This window comes from Rutidosis leptorrhynchoides, unplaced genomic scaffold (assembly GCF_046630445.1).
Source record: "Rutidosis leptorrhynchoides isolate AG116_Rl617_1_P2 unplaced genomic scaffold, CSIRO_AGI_Rlap_v1 contig47, whole genome shotgun sequence".
Taxonomy (NCBI): Eukaryota; Viridiplantae; Streptophyta; class Magnoliopsida; order Asterales; family Asteraceae; genus Rutidosis; species Rutidosis leptorrhynchoides.
The window spans coordinates 1-27921 of NW_027266702.1; the positions used below are offsets into that span (position 1 = coordinate 1).

The 27921-nt window shown below is 37.9% G+C and overlaps 2 protein-coding genes and 1 pseudogene across 2 annotated transcripts; all 3 read left to right on the forward strand.

The window, feature by feature from the left end:
• The first annotated feature begins 4519 nt into the window (after window positions 1-4519).
• Window positions 4520-8659, forward strand: LOC139883895 (GDSL esterase/lipase 1-like; annotated as a pseudogene).
• Window positions 8660-13022: 4363 nt separating this feature from the next.
• LOC139883896 (GDSL esterase/lipase 1-like) lies at window positions 13023-15924 on the forward strand. The gene is made up of 7 exons (XM_071868000.1): window positions 13023-13272; window positions 13418-13539; window positions 13657-13872; window positions 13971-14220; window positions 14376-14569; window positions 15231-15287; window positions 15787-15924. The coding sequence occupies exons 1-7, from the start codon at window positions 13023-13025 to the stop codon at window positions 15922-15924; spliced, it is 1227 nt and encodes a 408-aa protein (XP_071724101.1).
• A 3810-nt stretch (window positions 15925-19734) lies between these two features.
• LOC139883897 (GDSL esterase/lipase 5-like) lies at window positions 19735-22274 on the forward strand. The gene is made up of 6 exons (XM_071868001.1): window positions 19735-19987; window positions 20101-20222; window positions 20328-20558; window positions 21166-21412; window positions 21543-21779; window positions 22066-22274. The coding sequence occupies exons 1-6, from the start codon at window positions 19735-19737 to the stop codon at window positions 22272-22274; spliced, it is 1299 nt and encodes a 432-aa protein (XP_071724102.1).
• The last annotated feature ends 5647 nt before the right edge of the window (window positions 22275-27921 follow it).

The following is a 27921-nucleotide window of genomic DNA, read 5'->3' on the forward strand; positions in this document are numbered from 1 at the left end:
CCGAAGCAAAAGGACGGATTTATTTCGATAGGAGGAACACAAGCAACTGTACTCTAAGTTGCTGAAGTGTGGGGTGATAAACCCTAAAAGTGTGGACTTTAATTTTCTTGACTCTGTGAATGTCAATCTGCGGGAAAAATTCAGTCTTCTTCAACTCGAACAATTTTTTCTGAAACTACAGAAGCTCATGCTGAACTTACTGCTTATTTCTATTCGAATCTCAGTTTCTTAGATGCGAATAGGTTCTCTTTTAATGTTCGAGATCTGGACTATGTGATTGACATGAATACATTGGCTGATGTGATTAGGGTTGAAAGAGGGAGATATCAACCTATCAGTGTGTCTATTGCTCGTGCAACGTTGGAGCTTGTTAAGGATAGAAGGACGGAAGGAAAGATTTCCTATTTGAGGATGAATGCGTCAACATTTTGCTTCACAAGATTGTGATTAACTGCCTCAGACCAAAATCTACTTCAAAAACCAATGTTTCAAACTCGAAGGCAAAGCTGATGTATGCCATCAATGCTGGGAAAAAGTTCTCTCTTCCACACACTATTATGTTCCACATGTACAGAGCAGTGGTGAAGGACAAGGGTCAACTTTCTTACCCAGCTCTTGTGACCAAGTTATTCAGACATTTGAATGTTCAGCCTCCCTGGATTCTCTGTGTTCGAACATGTGATCAAATGGTGGTGGGACTGAAAATGGTCTCTAAAATGCGTTTGAAGGAAACTCAACAAGGCATTGGAACAATTCAAGAAGAAAACCCCTGTCAAGACTCATCCAATCTCTTCGGCTGCAAAAAGGAAAGGGAATGAGCCCATGGTTGCTCCATCCAAGAAAAGAAGAGCTCTTATCATTGAGGATGAAGAGGATGAGGATGATATCACCGTTTCTGTGATGACATTGAAGAATTTGAGTCGTTTTGTTCTAGAATCGACGGAGAGACAGGAAAAAGACACGGATGAGACAGAACAGAGGACTGGAGAGAGAGAAGATTTGGATAAAGAAGTAGAGGAGAGAAATGCAGAGGAGGAAAGAATTGAGGAAGAAGAAGAAGAGGAGAGAGGGGATCAAGCGGAAGCAGAGCATGAGGAACACTTTTCTCCACCTGAAGGCATGGAAACATGGGGAGATCCTGAGAAAAGAGGAATGTCCTCATTCCCTGCCACAAGTGAAGGAATAAGTCGTTCTCCAGCAGATCCATAGGACATCTATGCCTCTCAATTTCCTGAGGAGGGACATGATGTTTCATCGCCCAATTTGCGTGACCATGCTGATTTGCCATCATCTGCCTATACTCCGTCTGATCGTGCAAAAGCCAGTACTCAGACTGATAATTCAGCAGACTTTCGCAGAATACTTGATGTTCTCTTGGAGATGCGGGGTCAAATATATGCTCTAGGATGCGAAGTACAGAACTTGCAAAATGCAGGTCAAACCTCTTCAATTTCTTTGCATGATCAAATTCATGCCCTTGCTCTTGAAGTTCAAGTAAATGCCAAGGGTGAAGATGTGGCACAACTGAAGGAGGATTTGAAAAAGCTAGAGGGGATTGTCCAGTCAATGGGAGATTTCCAGCTTGTTCGTGTTCCCAATCAATCTTAATTCCATTCTCTTTTCATCTCTACCTTTTTAATGATAACAAAAAGGGGGAGAGATGATGTGGTGCAGATTTGATTTTGAACTTTGAACTCACTTTATGTTTGATTGACTTGACTTTTGTGTTTGGCTGTTTGGATTTGAACTGGATTTGGATTTGACTGTTTGAACATTTGTTTATCTTAAGTACTATTGACATCTCATGGCTTTGTTCATTTACAAGACTAACCTACTTTTGGTGGATGCAGATTCTAGTGTTATTTTTACTAAGCCATTTATCTTTGTGAGATATCCATATTTGCTTGAGTAATGTTTTGCAGGTCAAAGTTATCCAAATCTGCAGGAAAGTTTTGTCACCATCAAAAAATGGGAGATTGTTGGAGAAAACTTCCTTGAGTGTTTTGAAACTGACAAAACGTTTCCATCAGTTTAGTCTGAAAACTTGCAGACTTTCCACCAAAGTCTGAAGACTCCGGACTGCCAGATTTAAGACTCAAAGTCTATCCTCATTGACAGTTTCTAAACTATCAAAGAAGGCTTATCCAGAACTGAATGTTTCGTTAAGGACTTGACTTTATCGACTAGATAAGATCTCTTGGCTGAATATATCATGTCGGAATCCATTATTCAAATTAAGATTGACTCGGAGATTTTGGATCCGTTGATTGGCAAAGTATACTTGGAAGGTTCTACTTATGGAAACTTATATTCTGATTGTATAGGTGAGCAGGATTGATGGGCTATGGTCATGTTCCTTAAATAGTTCGAAGATCTTCCTAATTGATTCTGTCCAACAGGTAGATTAGAATAATTCATTTGGTAAGTGCCAACGGGTGTGATGGCATAAAGGAGTATATAAGGAAGACGTTCTAGTTATTTGAGTATGTGCGCGATAGAAGAATTTCAAAGTCTGAAGCTCCTTGTTCTTTGTCTATTAAACTGTTGAGCGAAATCTTGTACGCAAAAGAAAGTTTAAATCTTTGAGAGACCTTGAGGAAGTGTAGTAGAGTCTCTACATTGTGGAATCAAAGAAGAGCATTTCTGTAACAACTCTTTTGTTCATAATGAAATCCAGCCGGTGGGCTGTCAATGCAGAAGAGTGGACGTAGGCTTGGATTAAGCCGAACCACTATAATCTCCGTGTTCATATTCTCTTCTCTACGCTCTTTTACCTTGATCGTAACTTGTTTTGTTTACTAGAGACGGATTTTCTTTTCATAATCTATTGTTGATTAGTGCTACACACTTATTTCGTAAAATTGTTTTTACACTTATTTACCCCCCTCTAGGTGCTCATACTAGCTTTCACAAAATCTTGCTCGAGTCGGTCGCGCACAGATTTCTCACACCGGAATACTCCGCCAGAGTTACTTTCCCTCGCTGGCTAGCCTCTGTCCATGGTTCAAGGCTACTCGAGTCAGCTTTTCTCTTTGTCTTAATGTTCTTGTGCTGGTTTGTTTGGTGACTTTGTTAATATTAGAAGTTTGAGTTCCGGGTGATGTTCATTTTTCTGTTCGGTGGTCGCCGGAACAGCAAATCTGAAAAGGTAGGCACTAGTCGATGGGAACAACAGGTTGGTGGTGTTGGCCGGCGATGATGTAAGGCGGTGACCGGTGACCAGATGGTGGTGCTGTCGAGTGTTTCTCGACGGCAGAGACGAGTAGCAGGAGTTCGGCCTCGTTGGAGGGGGAGCCAGAGGTTGAAGGTGATTCGGGGAAGGAGAAGGAGCAGGGGAAAAGGACAAATAGAGAAAAAGACAAAAGAGAATGTAAAGAAAAATAGAAAAATCATTGAAAAACTAAAAAAAAAATAGAAAAATATCTTCTTCTTTAAAAAAAAAAAATCTGACTGGGTCGAATCCAGGTTTGGGTTGGGTCAATAGCCGGATCCCCCCCAATATAATGATAAATTTAAAAAATTCAAAAAAATAATAAAAATTAAAAAATTTGGGAAAATATTGAAACATTTGAAAAATCAGAAAATTCTTAAAAATTTAGAAAATTCGGAAAATAATTAAAAATCAGAAAAAAAAATAACAAAAAAAAAATTAGACAAATCATTAAAAATTCAGCAAATTCTTAGAAAATAAAAAAAATTCACAAAAAAAATTAGAAACCCTTAAATATTAAAACCTAAAATTGGACAAACTTTTAGAGCTTCAGATTAGCATTATTTGTTTTGGATTTTCTCTTTTTAGGGACAATATTAGGATACTTGTATGTTTTCTTTTGTGATTATAATTGATTGTGCATTTCAATACTTGGAATATTACTATCCTGCTCCAAAATAGTTAGGATGAGCTTAGATCCCTTTTGGATAGGCTCCCATGACGTTATTTAGCACACAATTAAATAGATATCAAAAGGGTGTTGGTCTTGGGACTAAGGTAATTAAGTCACTGAGTAAATAGTAAGATATCCTCTTGTATCTTACTTGATTTCTAGCCAATCGAAAAAGTTAGTGGCGACTCCTTAGTCAAAAGTTGCATAAGCTTAATTGATTAAAATTTTGAATGCTTGATGTCGTACTATGAGCTTAAGAGAACCCAATAGGAAAGCGTGCCGGGATTTTGTCTCCTAATGGAATCCATCAGAAACTTGGATCAACTCAAAAAAATTTTAGGATTGTTTTTACATTTCCTCATTTTTTTGACATTTGATTCACTAAGAAAAATGATTGAACAACAAATTTTTTCTGGTCAACGAAAAATCTATATTTAAATTTAAAAATTTGACTAACTAAAAAAATTTAGAAAATTGATTGTCAATTTCTAAAAATATAACTAGACATTGATGTTTGGATCTGAAACCTGACACTTGGGCGCAAAAATCCCAATGCTAGTTCCCGAATCCTGGGCATCCAAGACCAAGTCTCCGACGAATAGACTTGGTCCATCGAGGCCAAGCCTAGGACCCTGATGCCCATGCTCAGATCCCCAACACTTGCAGCCGAGTCCATTGAGGTCAAGCTTGAAACCTCACTGGCTAAGCCTTGGCCCTTGATGTCAGCACTTAAGTCCATTAAAATCGGGCTTAAAGCCTCAGTCCTCATGCTTGATGCCCTTGCACTTGAGCTTAGGTCCACCAAGATCGAGAGTGGGATCTCGGTACTTGAGCTCAAATCCCTAAAACCTGGGCTCAGATCCACAAAGGCTATAGCCAAGTTCACAAAGGCTATGCTCAAGTCCATCGAGGCCGAGTTTGGGGCCTTAGTGGACACGTTTAGTTTATCGAGGTTGCACCCAAGATCTTGGCACTTGGGTTGAGATCCCTCTAGTGCTTGTACTCAATTTCCCCGGGTCCTTGATTGCCCATACACGAGTTACTAGCATCTAAATAGTATGTGTTTATTAAAAAAATCAAATCGGATTTTCCATACCAAATGATATAATATTTTTCAGTTTATTTTCAGGTTTAAACCAAATATCATAAAATATTATCATTTTCTTGTAAAATAACTTCCTACAAAATAATTTCCAGAAAAATTAAATTTTTCACAAAACAAATAGAATTTTAGCAAATGCAACACTTTTGAAATTGTTCATGTATAATGATACGATTTACATCCTCCAATCGGGTCAGGTTTCATCCATGATCTCAATCTGGATAACTATTCTACCCTTGGTCTAATGTTTGTAGTCAAGTCATAGTGCTCATTTTTCATGTTGGCTCTCCCGATACTTTGATTGGCACTCATTTATTGTAAAAGCCAAATCGAGCTCTAGCAAAGCTCGAGATTCGTCAAATGACTAGGCTTCGTGAAAGGGTGTCCAAATGAATTAGAAGAAAAGGTTGGGTGGCTTTCTCGAAATTAGAAGAAAAGATGCAAGTGATCCAACAAAACATGGGCCTTATAAGTGTTGGATCGACAAATCAAACAAAATCACACTCATTGAAGTAGATAAGGCGAGGTGCTGTAGTGTGTCCAAAAGAACAAGGTCGGTGTTTAATTGTTAGTTTGAGGTAAATCATGAACATCACTGCCATATGAAAAATCTAAAAATCCAAAGTAAGTCTCCACTTGCCTTAAGCTTTCAATATTCTCAATGATAACTTTCAGCCAAAGCCTTTGAGAATGATTGCCAAACGCGTCAAATTTTTTTCAGGAGAAGATGTTGAACCAAGTGCACCCTGAATTAGTTAGAGACTTGTCTCCTCAACGAAAAGCCTTCTTGCGCCCAAGTGTCGAGCAAGCCGGCCAACGTGGGAATAAAGGTCAAAACAGATTGTCGTCCTTCGACTTGTTCAGACGTACCTCCTCGTTTATCCTATGTATCTCCAAGTTCGTAAGTCCTGTTCAAAGCATGGACAGAAGACTTCATAGCAAATACTTTTATCACCATATTTTCCTATATATTAGGAGTGTAAGTGATTCGATTCGGTTTGATTTTTTTGGAAAACAGAATTGAATTGAACCGAATGGAAATCCAATCCGAACCGTAATGGAACCGAATCAAAATCTTAGTTTGGTTCGGTTTGGCTTTTTGGTTTTTTCTTTTGGTTTTGTTTTATTTGTTTCCTACATGCACCCCTTTCAATAAATTTTTTATTTTTAAAAAAAATTATTTTTTATTCATTTTTATTCATTTTCTTCTTCTTCTTCATTGGTCGGTTCCTTGCCCATATCAGCGGCCAGGGACTAGCTAGAGGTGAGCTAGAGTGTCGTCATAGGCCGGTCATTGGTTGCCACTGTTGTCAGCAACTGGCCAATGAAGAAGAAGAAGAAAAAGAAAAATAAAGAAAAGAAAAATCAAAAAATGATTTTGTAAAAAAAATAAATAAAATGAAAAAAATTTGGACTTTATTGATTTGGTTTGATTGACCAAACCAATAAAAACCAAATTGGTTAAAAAATTTCAGTTTTTAATGAGAATCGAACTGAAAATAATCAAACTTTCCTGCGTGTATATGTAGCCACCTGAAGAGGACGAAGATCATCCAACACAGGTCATCATGTCGACTACGACTCTCCCACATCTTTCTCTTCACTGTTCTCGCAAGCCTCTTTGTCTCAACTTTCTGCGACAATCAGTCTCGGAAAGATGTTGCTCTCTTCATCTTTGGCGACTCCATTAATGACGCAGGGACCAACAACTAAATAAACACCACTGCCAATTTTAGAGCAAATTTTCCTCCTTATGGGGAGACATTCTTCCGCTATCCAACTGGCAGATTCTCCGACGGTCGTCTTATGGTCGATTTTATTGGTAACTTCTTTGCCACGTAACTTGGGCACAAAGTCTATTTATTTCCTCATATTACTGCTTAATATGTTTGTTGTTCTATTCTGTTTTTGTTTTTCTTTGATTATGCAGCTGAATATGCAAACCTACCGCTGATTTCACCATATCTCCAAATGAAAGATGATGAATTCATGGGAGGGGCGAATTTTGCGTCCGGTGGAGCTGGTGCTTTGGTCGACACTTATGAAGGATTTGTATGTTCTTTATTTATATGTCTTTTGGCTTGAAGCTTTATTTAACATGAATTTTACACTTTTTGAGTCTGCAAGAAACCTCGGAAATGGGCAAGCTCGTGTTTTCAATTTATCAGGTGGTGGATTTGAAGACGCAGCTGCAGCAGCTTAAACAACTAGAGAAGAAGCTGAGGAAAGAGATGGGGAGCAAGAAGACGAAGAGGATAATTAAGGAGGGTGTTTACTTAATTAGCATCGGAACCAATGATTACACGAAGCCTCTACTTAATCCTGCTCTGTTTCAGTCCATTTCCATGGAAGATTACGTGGGGATGGTGATTGGTAACATCACCTCTGTGCTCAAGGTTAGAAGCAACAAGAATTCCATTATCCACCCGTTCTCGACAAAGTACTTTCTAGTTTCACTTAAAGACAAGTTTTTATACACCTCGCGTTTTCTTGCAATCTCTGGCACAGATGGACACGATTCTATAGCTCTATGTAAATAAGCCCAATTTATATCGACAAACTCGATAATGAAACGAATTCAAATTACATGATCTTTAAGCATGCTCAATAGAGATATTTTGCATTGAGATGGCTAAACATGAGTGCTTAATCTGAGCTGACAGGTGAGTACGATATGCCGACCCTTAAGTACATTCTAAATGTAATTCTTTCTCCTCCTTTTTTCCATATGCCATGATTTGATATCTAATTGAGATCTCTTATATCACTTAGTTGTTCTTATATGGCTCCATGTGTAGCACAGGCATAGAATTGTGCAAGTATATTGGCGTCTTTTTTATTCGACGTTAAGTTGGTATCTGAACGTATCTCAACCAGTTCATCTTTCCGCGAAATCTTAAAGGTTTACACCACTATATACATACACTATTTAGTGTGTGTTTGCAAGGAACCTTGTTGTTCTGGCCTCGTGATAATTAGACTTGCTAAACATCTGGTAATTGTTATGGTATTTCAGGGGGATAATATGGCTTTCTGATTCTTTTCCAGGGAATATATAAGGTAGGAGGAAGAAAATTTGCAATGCTTGGAGTGGGGCAATTTGGGTGTGCGCCAAGCTGGAGACGATTGACCAGAAATGGTTCTTGCTCAGGCGAAGCCAACAAGATCGCACAGCTTCACAACGTTGCTCTTACTTCAATTCTTGCAAAACTGAAGACGCAACTCCAGGGATTCAAGTACTCCTACTTCGACTTCTACACTTCAGGGAGTGAGAGAATCCAATACCCATCAAAATACGGTAAGTTGATTATGCTGTGGGCACTTATCTTAAGCATCAATACTTCTACACCAGTTGTGGATTTTGTGCCTTTTACATCGCTCATGTCTTGGATAGAAGTCCTCATTTTCGATGTATGAAATCGATTCAGGTTTTAAGGAAGCAAAAAGTGCGTGTTGTGGTTCAGGTCCTTATAGGGCAAATTCGACTTGTGGAGGCCAAAGGGGAGTGAAGGAATATTCATTATGCCGTCATCCTGAGAAGTACGTGTTCTTTGATTCTGGCCATCCAAGTGAGAGGGCTAACCGACAATTTGTACAGTTGATGTGGAATGGGAGTGCGAGTGTAATCAGACCTCGCAACCTGAAGAAATTGTTCAAGCATGAGGGTACTTGAATTTTTCTTCGATCCTTGAAATTGTAGGTAAAGAATCACATCCCACTTGAACGTTATATTATGAATAACGAGGGATGATGTTGGATTGACTATATGGTTGCACTTCTGTTAAAGAACAAGAATGTTCAAATGAGCCTAGTATTGCTGAAACGTCAACAAAATTTGAATTCCTTAAATGTTTCAGGATAAGTTCGAATAAATGAGATTCATTATCACTTTGGTTCTGTGCTTTTAACTACGATTGTAGGGCTGCAACACAATGCATTTTATTAAGATGAGGTCAAATGTGAAAGAACAAATAAGAAAAATAATAGGGAAGAGAGTCAATTACATTATACAGCCCATTAAGTTATGGGTCACATTGATTATCCATTCATTACTATGTGTTGGACCGAGCCTAAGCCTACGATACTTTGTAAAAATAGAGTTATATTACCTATTTTAGCTAACAAAAAATGCAATATCCATGAGAAAATATTTGGATTTCCTTATATTTAGGCAAATTTTCCTTATTTATGCAACATAATGAGATATGAAGAAAATAAGGAAAAACATGGTAGAAAGATGGAAAATGAAGAATTTAGTGATCTAGGAATTTAAATAAGAAAACATTGGAAGATAAATATCAAATCAGGGATTTTGTAATTCGATCCCTAATTTTATCAATAAGTGGTGGAAGGTGGATATTAAATTAAAGATTTTCTGATTTACTCCCTAATTTTATGGGAAAAATAACCAATTGCCTTTGGATAGGAGTCTTGAATGTATCCAATAAATAGGAGAACATTGAGAGCTTGGGGAGACAATTAGGTTTTTAGTTTTAAATGTTTTTTCATTGTTCTAATAGATTTTCTTTTGTTAGGGCTAAATGTAGCTTGACTATGATAATATGAATTTCATTTTTTTATTTTATTTTATGTTTTGCAATTGATTTCATTCATATGAGTTATATATTATAGCATTTGATGCTTTTAAGTAATTGGCCGTCATTTGAATAATTTGATGTATATGTTTGAAATTGGGAAGCAATAATATGCAATTGTTTTTTTTTATAATATATAACCATGAATTAAATGTGGATATATATACCATGTTATTTGTATAGTTTTCGGTAATAAGGTGGTCCAAAAGATTCATTATAAACCAATAATATTCACAAATTTATACACTTATATTTATTTAAATTCACATAGAGATATGATGGATAGATAAATTGAATAGATTTGCCATACCTAGAGATATGATTTTGGGACACAGTAAAGCTATCTTCCTTATTTGGGTCAATCAGACCCAAATTATGCAAATGAATTGGATTTGGGGATTGCTTAGGTGAGTTGTGGTTTCCTCCATTGGTGATGTTGGTTGGTTGACACTGTATTAAAAAAAAGTGTTGAATTCCTATAAGATGGTTGGCTTATTTTGTGGGTTTGGAAATGCAACAACAAGTCAGAGAGAAAACTTCTAGGGTTGCGGAAGGTAGGCAAGAACAGACTGCTCTAGTACCATGACAAGAATCGAGGAAAAGTTTAAAAGAATTGTAGTTTATGTATTTTGTATATCAAATGAATATGTACAAGATCTATTTGCAATAATTGAAAGAAAATATAAAATAGGAAAAGAAAATATACATGATTGTATTTCCTATCTATCAAGTCAATTAAGGATTTCGTGAATCAATTATTGATTAGCTGAATCAATCAATTCACGAACAGGAATCGATATCAAATTGTATTTCCCATAGTTTCAGTCCATTCTCATGGAGGATTATGTGGGGATGGTGGTTGGCAACATTAGCACTGTTCTTGAGGTAAAGCTATATCCATAATTTTCCTTCTATTGCAGTATAGCACTGCAATTATTGGAAGGATTTTGTGTTTTTTTTTTTTTTTTTTTTTGTGGTTGGTTGGAGGATTTTGTTGACCAACGCATTTTCTTCTTTATAGTTTTGTGGCTCCTTGACTTTTATTTTATATCCTAACAAATGATTCCTTATAAAAATCTACATCAATGATCTTTTGAGATATTGAAGAAATGTTCATGTCGGTTGTGTAGTCAAAATATTTTTTAATTATTAGGGTCAAATTAAGCAAACACACTTTCACACTCAAGATACGTAACATAAAATTTTCATTTTCTGTGATGAGTTTATTATAATAAATAAGTACTTTGTTAATTGACATTTAAAGGACAGTTGCAATTCATTAATTGTTTTTTGCCCATATATTCTCCACGTTCTACTCCAAGCCTCTTATAAACTTGACTATTTTCTTTGGTTTGATAATGAATTAAACGTTATCACACACCTTTAAATAAATACTTTATAACAGATGCGTTCATTTCGCAGAAAATGAGTGATTGGAAAAATGTTTTTCAAAAAATGGTGCTTATATTATTGAGAATTAGTCAATAGAAAATATTTTCTTTATCGATAACAATTTATGCCTAACTATTTTCGTGGGTGAAATTTTTTTTTTCCGTTAATTTGTTTGCTAAGCAATATTAATTATCATTTTTTGGGAAAATATTTTTCAAATCACTCATTTTCCACGAAATGAATGCATCCTAGTTTAGGTATGAGTTTTCCTAAATTGGATTAAATATAAAAGTGCTTTGACAATTAGGGTCGGGTCGCATATGTGTTATGAGATTTGTATTACAAAAAAATAAATCAATTTTGGTAGGCCCATTTTCAACTTGGCCTAAAACTAATCGACCTGCTTGTTGACAGATCTAATTGTAACAAATGGATCAATCTTTAATTTTATTTTTCTTTTCTTGGGTGTTTATGAAGTTGGAGCAATAAAATTTGGATTTATAATAATGCCACCTACCTCTTGGGTGCCTTCCCATTGTCGCGAACTACCTTTTCCGTTTGAAGGGGAAAAGACATAGGTTCAGAGGTATTGCCCAAAAGACGGATCTAAGGCCCCTATTTAGACGTAGGCTCTCCCAAACCCATACCTTACACAACATTATGTATTCAAATTGACGCTATAATAATTTTTTAATGAGGAGTCACCACTAGTTTCTTGAGATCAACTAGAAATCAAGTGAGGCATGAGAGCATGCCTTACTTTCTATGCAATTAAAAATCTGGGGCTAAGGACTTAGTTATACTAATTGATAACTAGTGCCCTTTCGATATATAATTTTGTTCATTTGAAAAAAAATGTTTGTTAGGCACTCTGGATTAATTTTAAACTTATCCACTAACATATGAAACAATCATGCGGGTGTGCAATTATTGAAATTTGGCAACTGATGAAGCACTAAATAAATTGTAAGAAAAAACAAAAATCTGATGATGAGAAATAAGAAAAATACCATTCCTAACTAGCCTAAGGAGAAACCACAGTCAACATTAAAAGTGCACAATTACATAATAGTTGAAATGAAATTACACTCATGATAACCTATTCTTTGTCTTTAAGAACACCCCAATCATTTGAGCCATTGCTTCATTTGAAAAGAAAAAAACAAATTACTATGATAATTAGAGATCTACTGGAGTGTCAGATCTTCTTCTCTATAATTTATTTCAATATAGCAACTTTCAATGGAACTCCAGAAACTGATAGGCATAGCCTACTAGAGATGGGACTTAGCAAACCCTAATCAATAACGTGTTAATTAGGCTCCTCATATTATGGGCTTTAGTTAAACACAATTACCTACATTTTACTACTCAACTAAACCCGTTATTAATATATGCCAATACCAAATTCAATAAGATCACTTTAGGGTTTAATAAATATTGGAATATCTATTAATCTGATTATTTAAAATAAAAAATCAATTAATTAATGTAAGCCCATATTATAGAAAATTTTCAACACTTATTGGTTTTGAATACTTAGAACCTGCATCATGTAGATATAGCCTGTTAAGCTAGTGGGTAAGTCTCGCGCGACTATAGACTAACAAGATACTTATTATAATGTCCGGATGCGAGTGAGCCGTGATTAGAGCATACGCCAGGGTGAGGCTGCCTCATAATTGTGTTGGCCATAGTCTTTCAAATCATATAAACATATGATTTATAAAAGTGGGCCTCTGGACAAGAACTAAAAGCGATTGTAATTGGGTTAGAAAGTTAAGTCTCCTTGACGAAAGCCTTCTTGCACTGCGAGTGTTGAACCCGTCGACGGCGAAAAAGTCGAAAAACATTGTCAGACGACGACTCGTTCGGGCGTTTCTCCCACATTCGTTCAACGTTTCTGTCAAGTTCGTAAAGCTGCCGGTTAATCACGGGAGGAAGACTTCGTAAAAAAATACTTCAATCACCATATTTCCATTATATTGTGTGTGTATATATATGTAGACGAAATCTAAAGAGATCTAACATTGTCCAACACAGGTCATCATGTCGATTCCGACTCTCCACATCATTCTCCTCGCAAGTCTCGCAAGCCTCCTCGTCTCAACTGGCCGTGCCGATCAATCTCGGGAAGAGGTTGCTCTGTTCATCTTCGGCGACTCCATTAACGACGCTGGGACCAACAACTACATAAACACCACTGCAGACTTTAGAGCAAACTTTCCTCCTTATGGCAAGACCTTCCACAACCCCACTGGCAGATTCTCCGACGGTCGTCTCATTGCTGATTTTATCGGTAACTTCTTTCTTTCTTTCTTTCTTTCTTTCCTTTTATTTATTTATTTTTTCTGGGTAAGTCGTGTGCAAATTCTATTTATTGTTCTATTTTTTTCTTTATCTTTTTTTTTTTTTGGTGAAATTCTTTATCTTTTGTTATGCAGCTGAATTTGCAAAGCTGCCGCTGATTCCACCGTATCTCCAAATGAAAGATGGTGAATTCATGGCAGGGACGAATTTCGCGTCTGGTGGAGCAGGTGCGCTGGTCGACACTTACAAAGGATTTGTATGTTCTTTTTCCCTCTTCTTTTTGGCTCGAAGCTTTATCTAACGTGGATATTTCCACTTTACGAGACAGCAAGAAACATGGGAAATGAATAAGTTCGTGTTTTTAATTTATCAGGTGGTGAATTTCAAGATGCAGCTGAAGCAGCTTAAACAACTAAGGAAGGAGGGGAAAGACCAGGCGAACAGAATAATTAAGGAGGGCGTTTACTTGATCAGCATCGGAAGCAACGATTACTTGATGCCTCTCGTCTATAATCCTGCCCTGTTTCAGTCCATTTCCACGGAAGATTACGTGGGGATGGTGATTGGAAACATCACCACCGTGCTCAAGGTACTGACCAAACTTTATGTCTATTTATAATCATTCTTTGTTGACTGTCATGATCTTTCAAAGTGGATGAAAACTGAATAAATTCATATTTTTTTTAGGGAATGTACAAAGTAGGAGGGAGGAAATTTGCAATGATGGGAATAGGGCCTCTTGGGTGTGTGCCAGGTATGAGACTATTAACCAGAAATGGTTCTTGCTCAGGTGCAGCCAACAAGCTCGCAATGCTTCACAACACTGCTCTTACTTCAATTCTCGCCAAACTGGAGACTCGACTACACGGATTCAAGTACTCCTACTTCGACTTCTACGCTTCAGGCAGTGAGAAAATCCGACACCCGTCAAAGTATGGTAAGTTATTCATGCTCTGGTGCCACCTAATTTTGCTTTAGTTTAAGCATCGGCCCTTCTATACCGCTCGTGGATTTGTACTCTTTTTTTTTTTTTTAATGTCTGCTCATGTACTGAATAGAACTCCTTATTTTCGATGCGCAAAATCGGTCTAGGTTTTAAGGAAGCGGAAAATGCGTGCTGCGGTTCAGGTCCTTATAAGGCAAGTCCGACGTGTGGAGGCAAGAGAGGGGTGAAGGAATATTCATTATGCCGTCATCCTGAGAAGTTCCTCTTCTTTGATACCTACCATCCAAGTGAAAGGGCAAACAAGCAATCTGCTCAGTTGATGTGGAATGGGAGTTTGAGTGTAATCAGACCTCGCAACCTAGAAGTATTGTTCAAATACGAGCATGTTTAAATTTTTTTTTCTCAAAGTCGTAAGTGAATAACCACTACTAACTCAACTGTCATATCATGATTGACGGGGAATAGTTTTGGAATGATGTATGATTGCACTCCTATTAAAGAACAAGGATGTTTAAACCATCTCAAGCACTGTTCAGGTGGAGAAACTTGAATTACTTGAAAGTTTTGGGAAAAGCTGGAATGACACGATTGATTATTGCTTTCTTCTATGCTTCTAACAAAATTTCAATGGCCCACAACTCAGTGAGTGTTCTTAAGACGAGGTTAATCATCAAGTAACGCAAATCGAGAAAAAAAAATGAAAACTCATATAAAGAAGAGGGAAGAAAGTTAATTTCATCATGCAGCCTATTAAATTATGAGCCAGATTTATAATCCACCCATTCCTCCGCAACGGACTGAGGCTACGGGTACAAATGTTATTAATATATTAATAGATGGGACGTATTGTTATTGGGTATTGAATGCGTGACCCACTCGATATATCCATCTTGTTGACTCGCAGGGTTCTCAGCCCCCTTCAAATTAGTACCTCAAGTGTGTCATCCAGTATTATCGATCTTTCTCTTTTGTCGTTGCTTCATTGGCTGTATCAAACACAGCATATTGCCGACGAGCTTGCAAAACTTCACAACATAGCTCTCATTTCAATTCTCACTGTAAAATATGGGTTTTGACCCAGTCAAAAAGAAAAAAAAAAAAAAGGGTAGAAGCTTCAGCACAGAGAGAGGAATCGAGAGTTTTCGGGAGAGGGAAAAGAGGAGAGAGAGAGAGGAAGAAAAGACAGAAAGAAAAAAAAAAGAAAAAAGAAAAAGGAGGAGATAAAAGGGAAAGAGAGAATGAAAGAAGGGGAGAGAGGGACGGCAGAGAGCTCGAACACAGAGAGAAGAAGAAAGAGAGAAAGAAGAAGAAGAAGAAGAAGAAGAGGAGAAAAGAAAAAAGAGAGGCTTCACCCGTTCTCGTTATGGAAGCCTCGCCAAGTTAACTACATAATGCAACACTCGGCAAGCACTCGTTATCCCCCCTTCGTTCAATCGGAGTAATTTTGGACTTAGGGCTTGAAATTCGGAATTTTGGGAAAATCGAGCGGCGAAATATGATTTTTGAGTCGTTGAGCAGCGTATTTTTGTAGAAATGATAGCTTGTGATGTTGTGAAGCTGTGGGATTTTATGAATCATGATTTGAGCTCACGGTTTGCCCAAAACAAAATTTTGAAGTTTATCGCGCGTGATGAACAGTGCGCGACCAGGACTTTGGGGCTATATTTGGTTGCTTTTTGGCTTGATTTTGGGTAGGCTAAATTGGGGTTCTTGTAGTATGTTGGATGAGCTTTCCATTGATTATAAGTACACTTAAACGGAGTTTGGTGGAGAAAATTATGGCATGATGAAGTTTCGCGCTTGCATTTCGTGCTAAGGACGGCTTTGAGTAATTGTTTTAGTTGAGTGATTTATTAGTGCGTAGATTTCGTTTTATCGATGAATAAACATAATTTAGTTGAGTCATTAGTTGGAGAGTGGCATATTACTTGGTTTTAATATTATTTTCAATTTATTAATAGGAATACGAGTGTATTGGCTCAAGTAACCACATAGGTTGATTTTCGACTTTCCCAGGTGAGTAGTGCTATTTCTTTTAAGAATTTATAAGCTCATGTCTTCAAAATGATAAAAATTTGATATTTTATGAGTTATAAATAAGCATGTTTATTGCATAAAAGTTAGATCGGGCATTTACTAAGTTTTTATATTTGAAAATAGTGTAAGAACTTCTTTATGAACATATATTCTGTTTAGTAAACGAAGTTGAGAAATATTACATATTTTGGGTTTGTGAAACCATTTCACGAAAAGCTCGACTTTGAGATGATTTATGGAAGGCTATATAGTGATTTATGATAAGCTTTTTGAAATGTATTTGATTTAAAATTGATTTATGAGACGGGTCTTGAAATTATTTGAGAATGTTTTAAAGTATTTCCGGCGGCACCACCGCCTTGGTGGCCGTGATAGTTTGGACTCTCTCTCTCTCTCTCTCTCTCTCTCTCTCTCTCTCTCTCTCTCATGAAGGGGAGGAGTTTGAATACCTCACGGTCGCTTGGGATCTTAAGTGGGACATTGGGGGTAGTGAGTCCTCCTGCTTACGTGTCCCCCCAGATTTACTTGTCGGCCGCCGGCTATACGGGGTTCTTGGGTCACCAAAATATATATATATATATATATATATATATATATTTCTGGTTGGATAAGTTGAGTTGCGAAATCTTTTCGTGATATATGAAATGTTTTTATGGATTTGGTTTAAGAATTATGGATAGTATTGTTCTGGATTGATGTCGATGCTCAATATTGCTGTGAATCCAGTGATAGGTTTGTGGGTATGTGCATACTATTTTAGGATATCCTTGTGGGCCGAGCCACCGGTTAATAATAGGTGTAAGACTTTGCCAATGGGGAAATCTTGGTCACCTCGTCACCGGGCGTTATACTGTGACCATGGTTTGATATTAAGCAATGGATTAGTCAATGGAGTGGACCATTGACATGTGATATGAGTTGGGTTGTTGGAATGAACCATCGACGTGTAATTTGAGATTAGTCGATGGAATGGACCATCGACGTGTAATTTGAGATTAGTCGTTGGAATGGATCATCGACGTGTAATTTTATTAGATTATCGATGTGCAGTTTGATAAGATTAATCAATTGAATAGACCATTAATACATGTTTTATGAGATTGACCAATGGGTTAGACTATTGGCATTTGCCTATTATTATCTTGAATATTTTTGCTTTAAACATATTGTGTTACAATAAGAAATGTAATATTTTGGCCTTGAAGGTTTGTTAAATTTTTGGATTTGGTGTAGTATGAGATTAACTAATGGAATGGACCATTGGTGTGTGAATTAATGAGATTGGTCAGTAGATTAGACCACTGATATTTATTTCGATGTTATTATGAAATGATTATTTTTCCTATAAATATAGCCATGTTGAAGCATATGTAACTTATTCTTTTTACTGTATGTTTGTTATATTCTAGATTTGAGTCAAAAGAGTTGTAATTTGATTTTGTAAATATGCATAGTGGATGCTCGATCCGCGTAGAAGAGATGCACTACTCACTGAGCCGTGGTTGCTCACTCCTCTATTTTCCAATCTTTTTTAGGTTCCTCGACTAACGATGAATAAATATGAAAGCGATATGGATGTGGGGACTTTTAAGAGTTGGGTTTTTTGGAGCTTTGAGGCTGCATCCTTTGAGTAGAAGGACGGCCGTGTCATCCCCATTCTTGATAGTTTTGGGGTGTGACACTCACAAAGCAAGTGACTTAGCTACGAGGATTCAAGTACTTGTACCTTGACTTCTACACTTCAGCCAGGATAGAATCCGAAACCCATCGAAATATTATCGGTAATACAAGTCTTTTAAACCTTAATTTTGCCTACGTCTTATATAGACAATGAACCATGTGAACATTTTTTGTTCTAAAATTAATTTCCAGCTTAAACAAGGTGAAAATGCCACGTTGTGATTCAGGTCCATATAGCATGAGTCCGAGTTGCGAAGGCAAGAGAGTAGTGAAAGAATACATATTGTGTTGTTGTCCCAATTTTTATTTTTATTTTTTGACAACCATTCGACTGAAAAGGCCTATCAATAGTTTGCCCTTTCTAATGTGGAATGGAAGTTTACGCATCGCGGGCCCTTGTAATGCAGAAGAGTAGTTCAAACTTGAGCAAACTTGAACTTTTTCTTGGACCCTTGGGGAAATAAAGGTACATCATTTGATTCTATGCCTTTAGTTCCATTTTGTGGCGACAAAACATAGGAATAATTTAAAATGAAATGTCAATAATCTTATCTTAGGGCGATGAACATTTCAAAAAAGAAAAAAGAAAAAGAAAAAGATCAAGGATGTTAGGGTATTGTAATACTAATTGATTTCATTATGCAGCCCATTAAATTCTATACGGGCTTGATCACTCTGTTTATCCGGTGAGATGCCTGAAGCTTAGATCCACCTTGGCACTTAGAAAATGATATTTGATGAGTTCAAACTATAGACATGATGTAACGAGCTAACATGAATTCAAAATGCCGAATCATTAGGAATTTAGACGTTTATGCATGCCGAGAGCGCTGGGGAACTGATGATTTTTGATAGATTGCGATAGACCTATATGCATACTTGGTTAAGAATGTCGTTGGCATGTGGTGCAGTTATTGGACTTGCTAGATTCCACAGAACAACCCATCGCATAGCCCGGCCACGGACCATAGACAGCGAGGAGCCCATCTTTTCTTCCCACTGGTCCGTTTAATCTCGAAAGATCCGAAGACCATACTTCTTTCTGTACTTAGAAATTAGAGGGGGGGAAAAAACAAGGTCTCTGCTTGATTGTTTTCTTATTATCATTGCGATGGGTGTCAGATAAGTTTTTATCCCATGTTGCTGATTTATGAGCTATTCAATTGATTGAACAAATTTCACGCAACGTCTAATAAAATGAAGTATTGTAAGCCGTTATGCTTCGCATTAGCCGGGATCAGAAGCACCCCATGTGGCGCTTGGGACGGTATCGATTCGGGTTTGCCTTCAGCAGTACTAGAACTAGAGTGAGGGTGCTCATTGGTCTTACATTCCCAGGACGCCGTCGTCTAGATAGAGGCTGTCGTGCTAGCGAATGACTCCCCTGCGACCTTAAACTAATGATGGATGCCTCCACATTGAGTTGACCAATGGTGTGGTCACATGAAACACGTTTCGAATCATCTAAGCCTATGATTTGTCAAAGTGGGCTTCTGGATGAGTACAGGAAAACGACTATAAATTTGTTAAGACTTTTCTCCCAGACGAGTAGCCTTCTTGCGCGTACGTGTCGAGCTAGTCGGCCTACGTGGGAATAAAAGTAAAAACCCATTGTCGTACTCCCACTTATCCAGACGGACCTCCAACGTTTATCCAATGTATCTGCCAAGTCCGTAAGTCCTGTTCAATGCACGGACAGGAGACTTTGTAACCGCTACTTTCATCACCGTATTTTCCTATATATGTAGCCACCTAAAAGAGGACTAACATCACCCAACACAGATCATCATGTCGACTCCGACTCTCCACATCATTCTCTTCATTGTTCTCGCAAGCCTCTTCATCTCAACTCGTGGCGATGATCAGTCTCGGACAGATGTTGCTTTGTTCATCTTCGGCGACTCCGTTAACGACGTGGGGACCAACAACTACATAAACACCACTGCTGATTTCAGAGCAAATTTTCCTCCTTATTGCGAGACGTTCTTCCGCCATCCCACTGGAAGATTCTCCAACGGTCGTCTCATTGTCGATTTTATTGGTAACTTCTTTTTCGCCGGGTAACTTGTACGCAAATTCTATTTATTTCCTCATAAATAACTGCTTAATATGTTTGTTGTTCTATTTTGTTTTTGTTTTTCTTTGGTTATGCAGCTGAATATGCAAATCTGCCGCTGATTCCACCATATCTCCAAATGAAAGATGATGAATTCATGGGAGGGGCGAACTTCGCATCCGCCGGTGCTGGTGCTTTGGGCGACACTTATGAAGGATTTGTATGTTATTTATTTATGTCTTTTGGCTCGAAGCTTTATTTAACATGAAAATTTCCAACTGCGAGAAAGATGGGAATTAACAAGTTCGTGTTTTTAATTTATCAGGTGGTGGATTTGAAGATGCAGCTGAAGCAGCTCGAACAACTAGAGAAGAAGCTGGAGAAGGAGATGGGCAGCGAGAGGGCCAAGAAAATAATTAAAGAGGGTGTTTACTTAATTAGCATTGGAAGCAGTGAATACGCCCTGCCTTTCTTCTCTAATCCTACTCTGTTTCAGTCCATTTCCATGGAAGATTACGTGGGGATGGTGATTGGAAACATCACCACCGTGCTTAAGGTACGAAACTAACAAGAATTCCATCATCCACCGCTCTTGAGAGAGTACTTTCTGGTTTCACTTAAAGGAAGATTTTTATGGACCGCGTGATTTCTTGTAATTTCTGGTACAAATGGACTCGATTGGATAGCTCCATATACAGAAGCCAATTTCTATCGACGAATTCGAAAATGAAACAAATTCAAATTACATGATCTTTAAGCATGCCCAATTGCATTGACATGACTAAACATGAGTGCTTAATCCGAACTGACAATTGAGTACGAGTTGCTGACCCTTAAGTACATTATAAATGCAATTCTTTCTCCTTCTCTTTTCCATAAGCCATGATTTGATATCCAATTAGGATCTACTTTATCACTTAGTCAGTTGGTCTTTGTGTGGCTCCATTTGTAGCACAAACATGGGATTGTGCAAGTATTTCGGTGTCTTTTTATTTAATTATAAGTTGGTTCTGAGAGTATCTTGACCGGTTTATTTGCCGAGAGACCTTAAAGCTTCACTCTGCTATATACATACACTATATAGTGTGTGCTTACAAGGCAACATTTGATAATTGTTACAGCATTTCAAGGGGATGATATCGATTTCTCATTTTTCTTTTCAGGGAATATATGAAGTAGGAGGAAGAAAATTCGCAATGATTGGAATTGGGCAACTTGGGTGTGTGCCAATCATGAGACCAGCCGAAAATGGTTCTTGCTCAGGCGAAGCCAACAAGCTCGCACAGCTTCACAACGTTGCTCTTACTTCAATTCTCGCAAAACTGGAGGCGCAACTCCAAGGATTCGAGTACTCCTACTTCGACTACTACACTTCAGGCAGTGAGAGAATCCACTACCCATCAAAATATGGTAAGTTATTTATGCTGCGGGCACTTAGCTTAAGCATCATCACTTCTATACCGGTTGTGGATATTATGCCTTTTACATCGCTCGTGTACTGAATAGAAGTCCTTATTTTCGAAATGTGAAATCAATTCAGGTTTTAAGGAAGCGGAAACTGCGTGTTGTGGTTCGGGTCCTTATAGGGCAAATTCAAGCTGTGGAGGCCAAAGAGGAGAGAAGGAATTTTCATTATGCCATGATCCTGAGAACTACGTGTTCTTTGACTCTGACCATGCAAGTGAGAGGGCTAATAGGCAATTTGCGCAATTGATGTGGAATGGGAGTTTGAGTATAATCAGACCTCGCAACTTGAAAGCATTGTTCAAGCATGAGGGTGCTTGAATAATTTTTTTCCTTGAAATCGTAGGTAAATAATCACATCCCACTTGAACATCATATTATGAATAATGGGGGATGATGTTGGATTGATTGTATGATTGCACTTCTGTTAAAGAACGAGGATGTTCAAATGAGCCTCTAGCATTGCTCAAATGTCAACAAACTTGATTTCTTAAAATGTTTCGGAATAAGTTTGAATAAATGAGATTTATTATCGCTTTAGTTTTGCACTTTTGCCTATGATTTTATGAGCCCTAGCACAGTTAATGTTTTTTGTATAGGGTCAAACGCGAAAGAGCTGAAAGTAAGAAAAGGAAGAGGGAAGAGAGTCGATTACATTACACAGCCTATTAAGTTATGGGTCACATTGGTTATGCATTTATTCCTATATGTTGGACAGAGCCTAGGCCCACCAAAGTATTTTAGAAAGGATAACAGCATAAGAGAAATAACAAGCATATTAAGATTGAAACCATCAATGGTCCCATAATGTGATCCAAGCATAAAGTCTGGATAAGCAAGGGAAGGGATTTTAAATTGGTAATAAGCTGTTTTGACTGAAACCTCTATGAAGACGTGCTAAATCGCGGGTGGACCGCAAAATAGAAAATTGAAAAGGTGAAGTATGGAACCAGGAATTGTTCAAACGTATCTCAGCAGCCTCCTCTTATGACCGCAAGATGGAAAATAAATACATAGCGAAAATCAGAATGCAAATTACGCAAGCAAATATGTTTCAACGCCCCACAAAGTTTACTCTGCCAATTTATGACGTCATGTGTTTAGCCAAAAGAGGAAAGAGCTATCCCGAGCCTTCCTCTTCCCCCAACTTACTTATGGAAGTAACCCGAGCATCGGTACAAAATCCCAAGAGACGCCGCATCGTCCCACCCAAGATCGCCATGTCGGCTCCGGATCTCCACATCCTCTTCTTCGCCGTCTTCGTCTTCGTCAGCCTCCTCCTCTCGGCTCGCTGCGACGTCGCCCTGTTCATTTTTGGCGACTCGCTCAACAACGCAGGGATCAACAATTACATAAACAACGTGTCTTTCAGGGAAAACTTCCCTTCATATGGCGAGATTTTCTTTCACTGTCCCACTGGCATCTTCACCGACGGTCGTCTTATAGCTGATTTCATTGGTATTACTTCTCCATGCTCTAGCCTTTTCTTCCCCCATAAATGATTGATTGCACACTCAAATTCTTTTCGGGCGATTCAGCTAAATATGCGAAGCTACCACTGATCCCACCATATCTCCAGCTGAAGAACGACGGCTGTGGAATCAATCTGGAGCAGTACAGCATTGTTTAATCCTCATAAACAAGTCAACCGGGTTGCAATTATTGAGAGGATTTTGTTGACCAACGCATTTTATTCTTTATAGTTTAGTCGCCACCTGACTTTTTGTTTGATACAGATCAATAATTCCTTATGAAAATCTATATCTATTATCTCCTAAGATATTGAAGATATTTTCATGTCGGCTGTGAAGTCAAAATATTTTTTTATTATTAGAGTCAAATTAAGTGAACAAGCTTTCACACTCAAGACATATAATATATAATTATCATTTTTTATGAGTTTTGTTATAATGAATAAGTAAGGCCACTCGCAATTTATTATTTGTTTTCTGCTCATGTATTCACCACATTCTACTTTGAGCCTATTATAAATTTGACTTTTTTTCATTTTTTAGAAATCCTCTACCGCATCTAGGATCCTTTTTGGGCAAAAATCTTATCATGGGGGGTTGAAACCCTATGAAGCACGGACAATCTTTAGGAACTTTTGAGTCGTGTTGGACATACTTCGACATGTGATCAACAAGTGTCTAAAAATCCGATACATAGTTAACTCTTGTCAACATGCTTCGACATGCATGTCCAGAATTGTGAGAGGCATGATCCGGAATTCCAAGAGACATGATGCATTTCTAGGGCGGGATTGCAAGTGCGAAGGGAGAGAGAATCGTTGAAGAAGGTGATCAAGAGGACCACAATTGTGATGCCGTGATGGAGGGACGGAGATGAGGCTACGACTACGAAGGAGGGAAGCCTAGAGGCGAGGTGGCCAGCGACTATGATGAGGCAATCAAGAGAGAGTAGAGATCGAGAGGAAGAGGATCGTGTGAGAAGGACGAGGAGGTGGCTAGGGTTTTTGGGTTTCCAAGATTGCTCTTTTAGTCTTAGGAAGAAGAGTAGGAATAAAATTAAAAATGGGGATACCATGCAAGGACGAGGAGGAGGCGGCGGCGGCTGGGGACCTAAAGTTTGGGTTTTCAAGGTTTCTTTTTAGTTTTAGGAAGAAGAGTAGAATAATAAATTTAAAATGGGATGCCGTGTAGGAAGGAGGAGGCGGCAAAATTGAAAATGGGGATGCCAGTCCAACTTGACTAGATTTTTCTTTTTTCTTTTCCTTTTTGGAGGAAGGGAAGAATGGAGGGTGATTAAAGAAAGAAAGTCACAGGTGGTGCTGGGGAAGAAACAAGAGGGCAAAATAAATTGGTAGAGCTAAAAAGTGATTTTGGGAAATAAAAGTACTAAATGTTAAATAATGATAAGTTTTGATCACCATAAAAGATCATAGATTTCTTTTTAAATAAGTTGACTATAGTATCTATTTTTATTAAAGTCAAAAACATGTCTCCAAATATGAGTATGCATTTTCTATAAGTATGTTTTTAATGGATTTATTAATATTGTTAGTGTAAATTCATTTTAAGCTTTATAATAAATATAAATTGATTTCAAGCTTTATAATAATGTCCCTCTATCTTCTGGTGTTACGTGTCATATATTGGTATGGGTGCTACATAAGCAGGGCGTGAGAGAGCGCGTTGGTTGAGAGGGAGATTGACCATTTTTCTCTTTTGCTCCCCGGAGGAAGGGTTTTCTGGTTTTCTTTTTCTTTTTGGGTAAGGAGGAGAGTAAAGTTCTGCAGAGTGTGAGAACCAGAGGGGGAGAGAGTTCTGGCCATTGAAGTGCTCAAGCGGGAGAAATTGCAGAGACCTTCAATTTTCAAGGGGGCAGCTGAAGCTGGTCCGACTGGAGCAAGGTCGTCCAGAGCACCCGTTAGGAGGAGAAAAGCCCGGTGATCTCCCGTAGAGTTTTTCGAACCCCATCGCTGCCCATTTCAGCAAGTCCATTTCACCAAACGAACCAGGTGTTTGAACACTCTCTCCCTCAGGCGTATTCTGTGTACGAGCTGTTTTGTCTTTTCTTTTAATGAAAAAAGCCGAGAATGGGCCATGAAGTTTGAATGACGAAAACACAACAAAACTGGGATAAGATAGGATGCTGCTGAGTAAATTGACCTAGATGTATGTACATCATTTCTCTGTCATACTGATAATCATGGCGAAATCGGATTGGAGGCTGGCTTTTGATGCTGCACACCAACCGTTTTCTCAAATGCCCAAAAGAAGACCGAAATTCTTTTTGGATGTTGGAGCTTGAAATCGATTAGCATCTACGTTCATATTCGTTGAATCTTGTTTGATCATTCGTGTTTTCCTTGTTTTTGTGTGATTTGGTGGAAAAATCTTGCTCGAGTCGGTCGCGTACGGATTTCCCACGCCGGAATACCCCGCCGGAGTTACTTTCCCTCGCTGGCGAGCCTCTGTCCATGGTTCAAGGCTACTCGAGTCAGCCTTTCTCTCTGTCTTCACGTTCTTGTGCCGGTTTCTTTGCTGAATTTGTTTAATATTAGAAGTTTGAGTTCCGAGGGATGTTCATTTTAATGTTCGGTGGTCGCCGGAATAGCAAATCCGAAAAGGTAGGCACCAGTCGGTGGGAAGGACCGGTCGGTGGTGTTGGCCGGCGATGATGTAGGGCGGTAACCGGCGACCAGATGGCGGTGCTGTCGAGTGTTTCTCGACGGCGGAGGCGAGTAGCAGGAGTTCGGCCCCATTGGAGGAGGAGCCAGAGGTTGAAGGTGATTCTGGGAAAAGGAGCGTGCAGGGGAACAGGACAAAATAGAGAAAAAGGCAAAAGAGAAAGTAAATAAAAATAGAAAAATCATTTAAAAAGTAGAAAAAGTGAAAAAAATATACTCTTTTTTTTTTAATCCGACTGGGTAGGATCCGGGTTTGGGTCGGGTCAATGGCCGGATCGGGTAAGAGGTCCGGACCCGTTCCCCCAATATAATGATATATAAATAAAATATAATAATAATAATAATAATAATAATAATAATAATAATAATAATAATAATAATTAAAAATTCGGGAAAACATTAAAACAATTGAAAAATCAGAAAATTCACAAAAATTTAGAAAATTCGAAAAATCATTAAATTTTTTTAGAAAATTAAGAAAATAATTAAAAATCCAGAAAATAACAAAAAAGAAGAAGAAGAGACAAATCAGTAAAAATTCAGAAAATTCTTAAAAAAAAATTCACAAAAAATTAGAAACCCTTAGAAATTAAAACCTAAAATTGGACAAAATTTTAGAGTTTTAGAATAGGGTTCTTTGTTTTGGATTGTCTTTTCTTTTTAGGGACAATATTAGGATGCTTGTATTTTTTCTTTTGTGAATATAATTGATTGCGCATTTTTATACTTCGAATATTACTATCCTGCTCCAAAATGGTTAGGACGAACCTTAGATCTCTTTTGGATAGGCTGCCACGACATTAGTTAGCACACAATTAAATAGGTATTGAAGGGGCGTTAGTTATTCGACAAAAAAAAAGGGGCGTTAGTTTGACTACGTAATTAAGTCATTGAGTAAATAGTGAGATATCCTCTTGTATTTTACTTGATTTCTAGCCAATCGAAAAAGTTAGCGATGACTTCTTAGTCAAAATTTGCATAAGCTTAATTGATTAAAATTTTAAACACTTGATGTCGTATGAGATATGGGCTTAAGAGAACCCAATAAGAAAGCGTGCTTGGATTTTTTCTCCTAATGGAATCCATCAAAAACTTGGACCAACGCAAATTTTTTTTAGGATTGTTTTTACATTTCCTCATTTTCTGACATTTGATTCACTAAGAAAAATGATTGAAACAACAAATTTTTTCTAGTCAACGAAAAATCTATATTTAAATTTAAAAATTTGATCGACTAAAAAAATATAGATAATTGATGGTAATTTCTAAAAATATAACTAGACATTGATGTTTGGATCTGAAACTTGACACTTGGGCACAAAAATCCCAACGCTAGTTCCCAAATCCTGGGAGTCCAAGACCAAGTCTTCAATGCATAGACTTGGTCCATCGAGGTTGGGCCTAGGACCTAGATGCCCATGCTTAGATCCCTAACACCTACATCCGAGTCCATCAAGGTTGAGCTTGAAACCTCGCTAGCTAAGCCCCAGCCCTTGATGCCCTTGCACATGAGCCTAGGTCCACCAAGATCGAGAGTGGGATCTTGGTACTTGAGCTCGAATCCTCAAAACTTGGGCTCGGATCCACAAAGGCTACAACCAAGTTCACAAAGGCTATTCTCAAGTCGATCGAGGCCAGGTTTGGGGCCTTACTAGACATGTTTAGGTTTATCGAGGTTGCGCCCAAGATCCTAGTGCCCGTGCCTTCATCCTGGCACTTGGGTTGAGATCCCTCTAGTGCTTGTACTCGATTTCCCTGAGTCCTCGATTGCCCATACACGAGTTACTAGCATCTAAATAGTATGTGTTTATTTTTAAAAAATCAAATAAGATTTTCCATACCAAATGATGGAATATTTTTTAGTTTATTTTCAGGTTTAAACTAAATATCATAAAATATTATTATTATCTTGTAAATTAACTTTCTACAAAATAATTTCCAGAAAAATTAATTTTTTCATGAAACAAATTGAGCCTGAGCAAATGCAACACTTTTGAAATTGTTCATGTATAAAGATACGATTTACATCCTCCAATCGGGACAGGTTTGAGGTAATTCACACTCATTGAAGTAGATAAGGCTTTGATCAAAATAAAAAAAAAAGTAGATAAGGCGAGTGCTGTAGTGCGTCCAAAAGAACAAGGTCTGTGTTTAATTGTTAATTTTTGGTAAATCATGAACATCACTGTCATATGAAAATGCTAGAAACCCAAAGTAAGTCCCCACTTGTCTTAAACTTTCAATACTCCCAATGATGACTTTCACCCCAAAGCCCTTTGAGAATGATTGCCAAATGCCTCAA

Excerpts from the sequence above, each read along its gene's own strand:
- LOC139883896 (XM_071868000.1), top strand. The coding sequence starts at position 13,023 with ATGTCGATTCCGACTCTCCACATCATTCTCCTCGCAAGTCTCGCAAGC. Across the intron at positions 13,873-13,970 it reads ACATCACCACCGTGCTCAAG|GGAATGTACAAAGTAGGAGG; the intron begins GTACTGACCAAA and ends TATTTTTTTTAG. Across the intron at positions 15,288-15,786 it reads CTCTCATTTCAATTCTCACT|CTGTGGGATTTTATGAATCA; the intron begins GTAAAATATGGG and ends GATGTTGTGAAG.
- LOC139883897 (XM_071868001.1), top strand. The coding sequence starts at position 19,735 with ATGTCGACTCCGACTCTCCACATCATTCTCTTCATTGTTCTCGCAAGC. Across the intron at positions 20,223-20,327 it reads GCGACACTTATGAAGGATTT|GTGGTGGATTTGAAGATGCA; the intron begins GTATGTTATTTA and ends TTAATTTATCAG. Across the intron at positions 21,413-21,542 it reads CCACTACCCATCAAAATATG|GTTTTAAGGAAGCGGAAACT; the intron begins GTAAGTTATTTA and ends AAATCAATTCAG.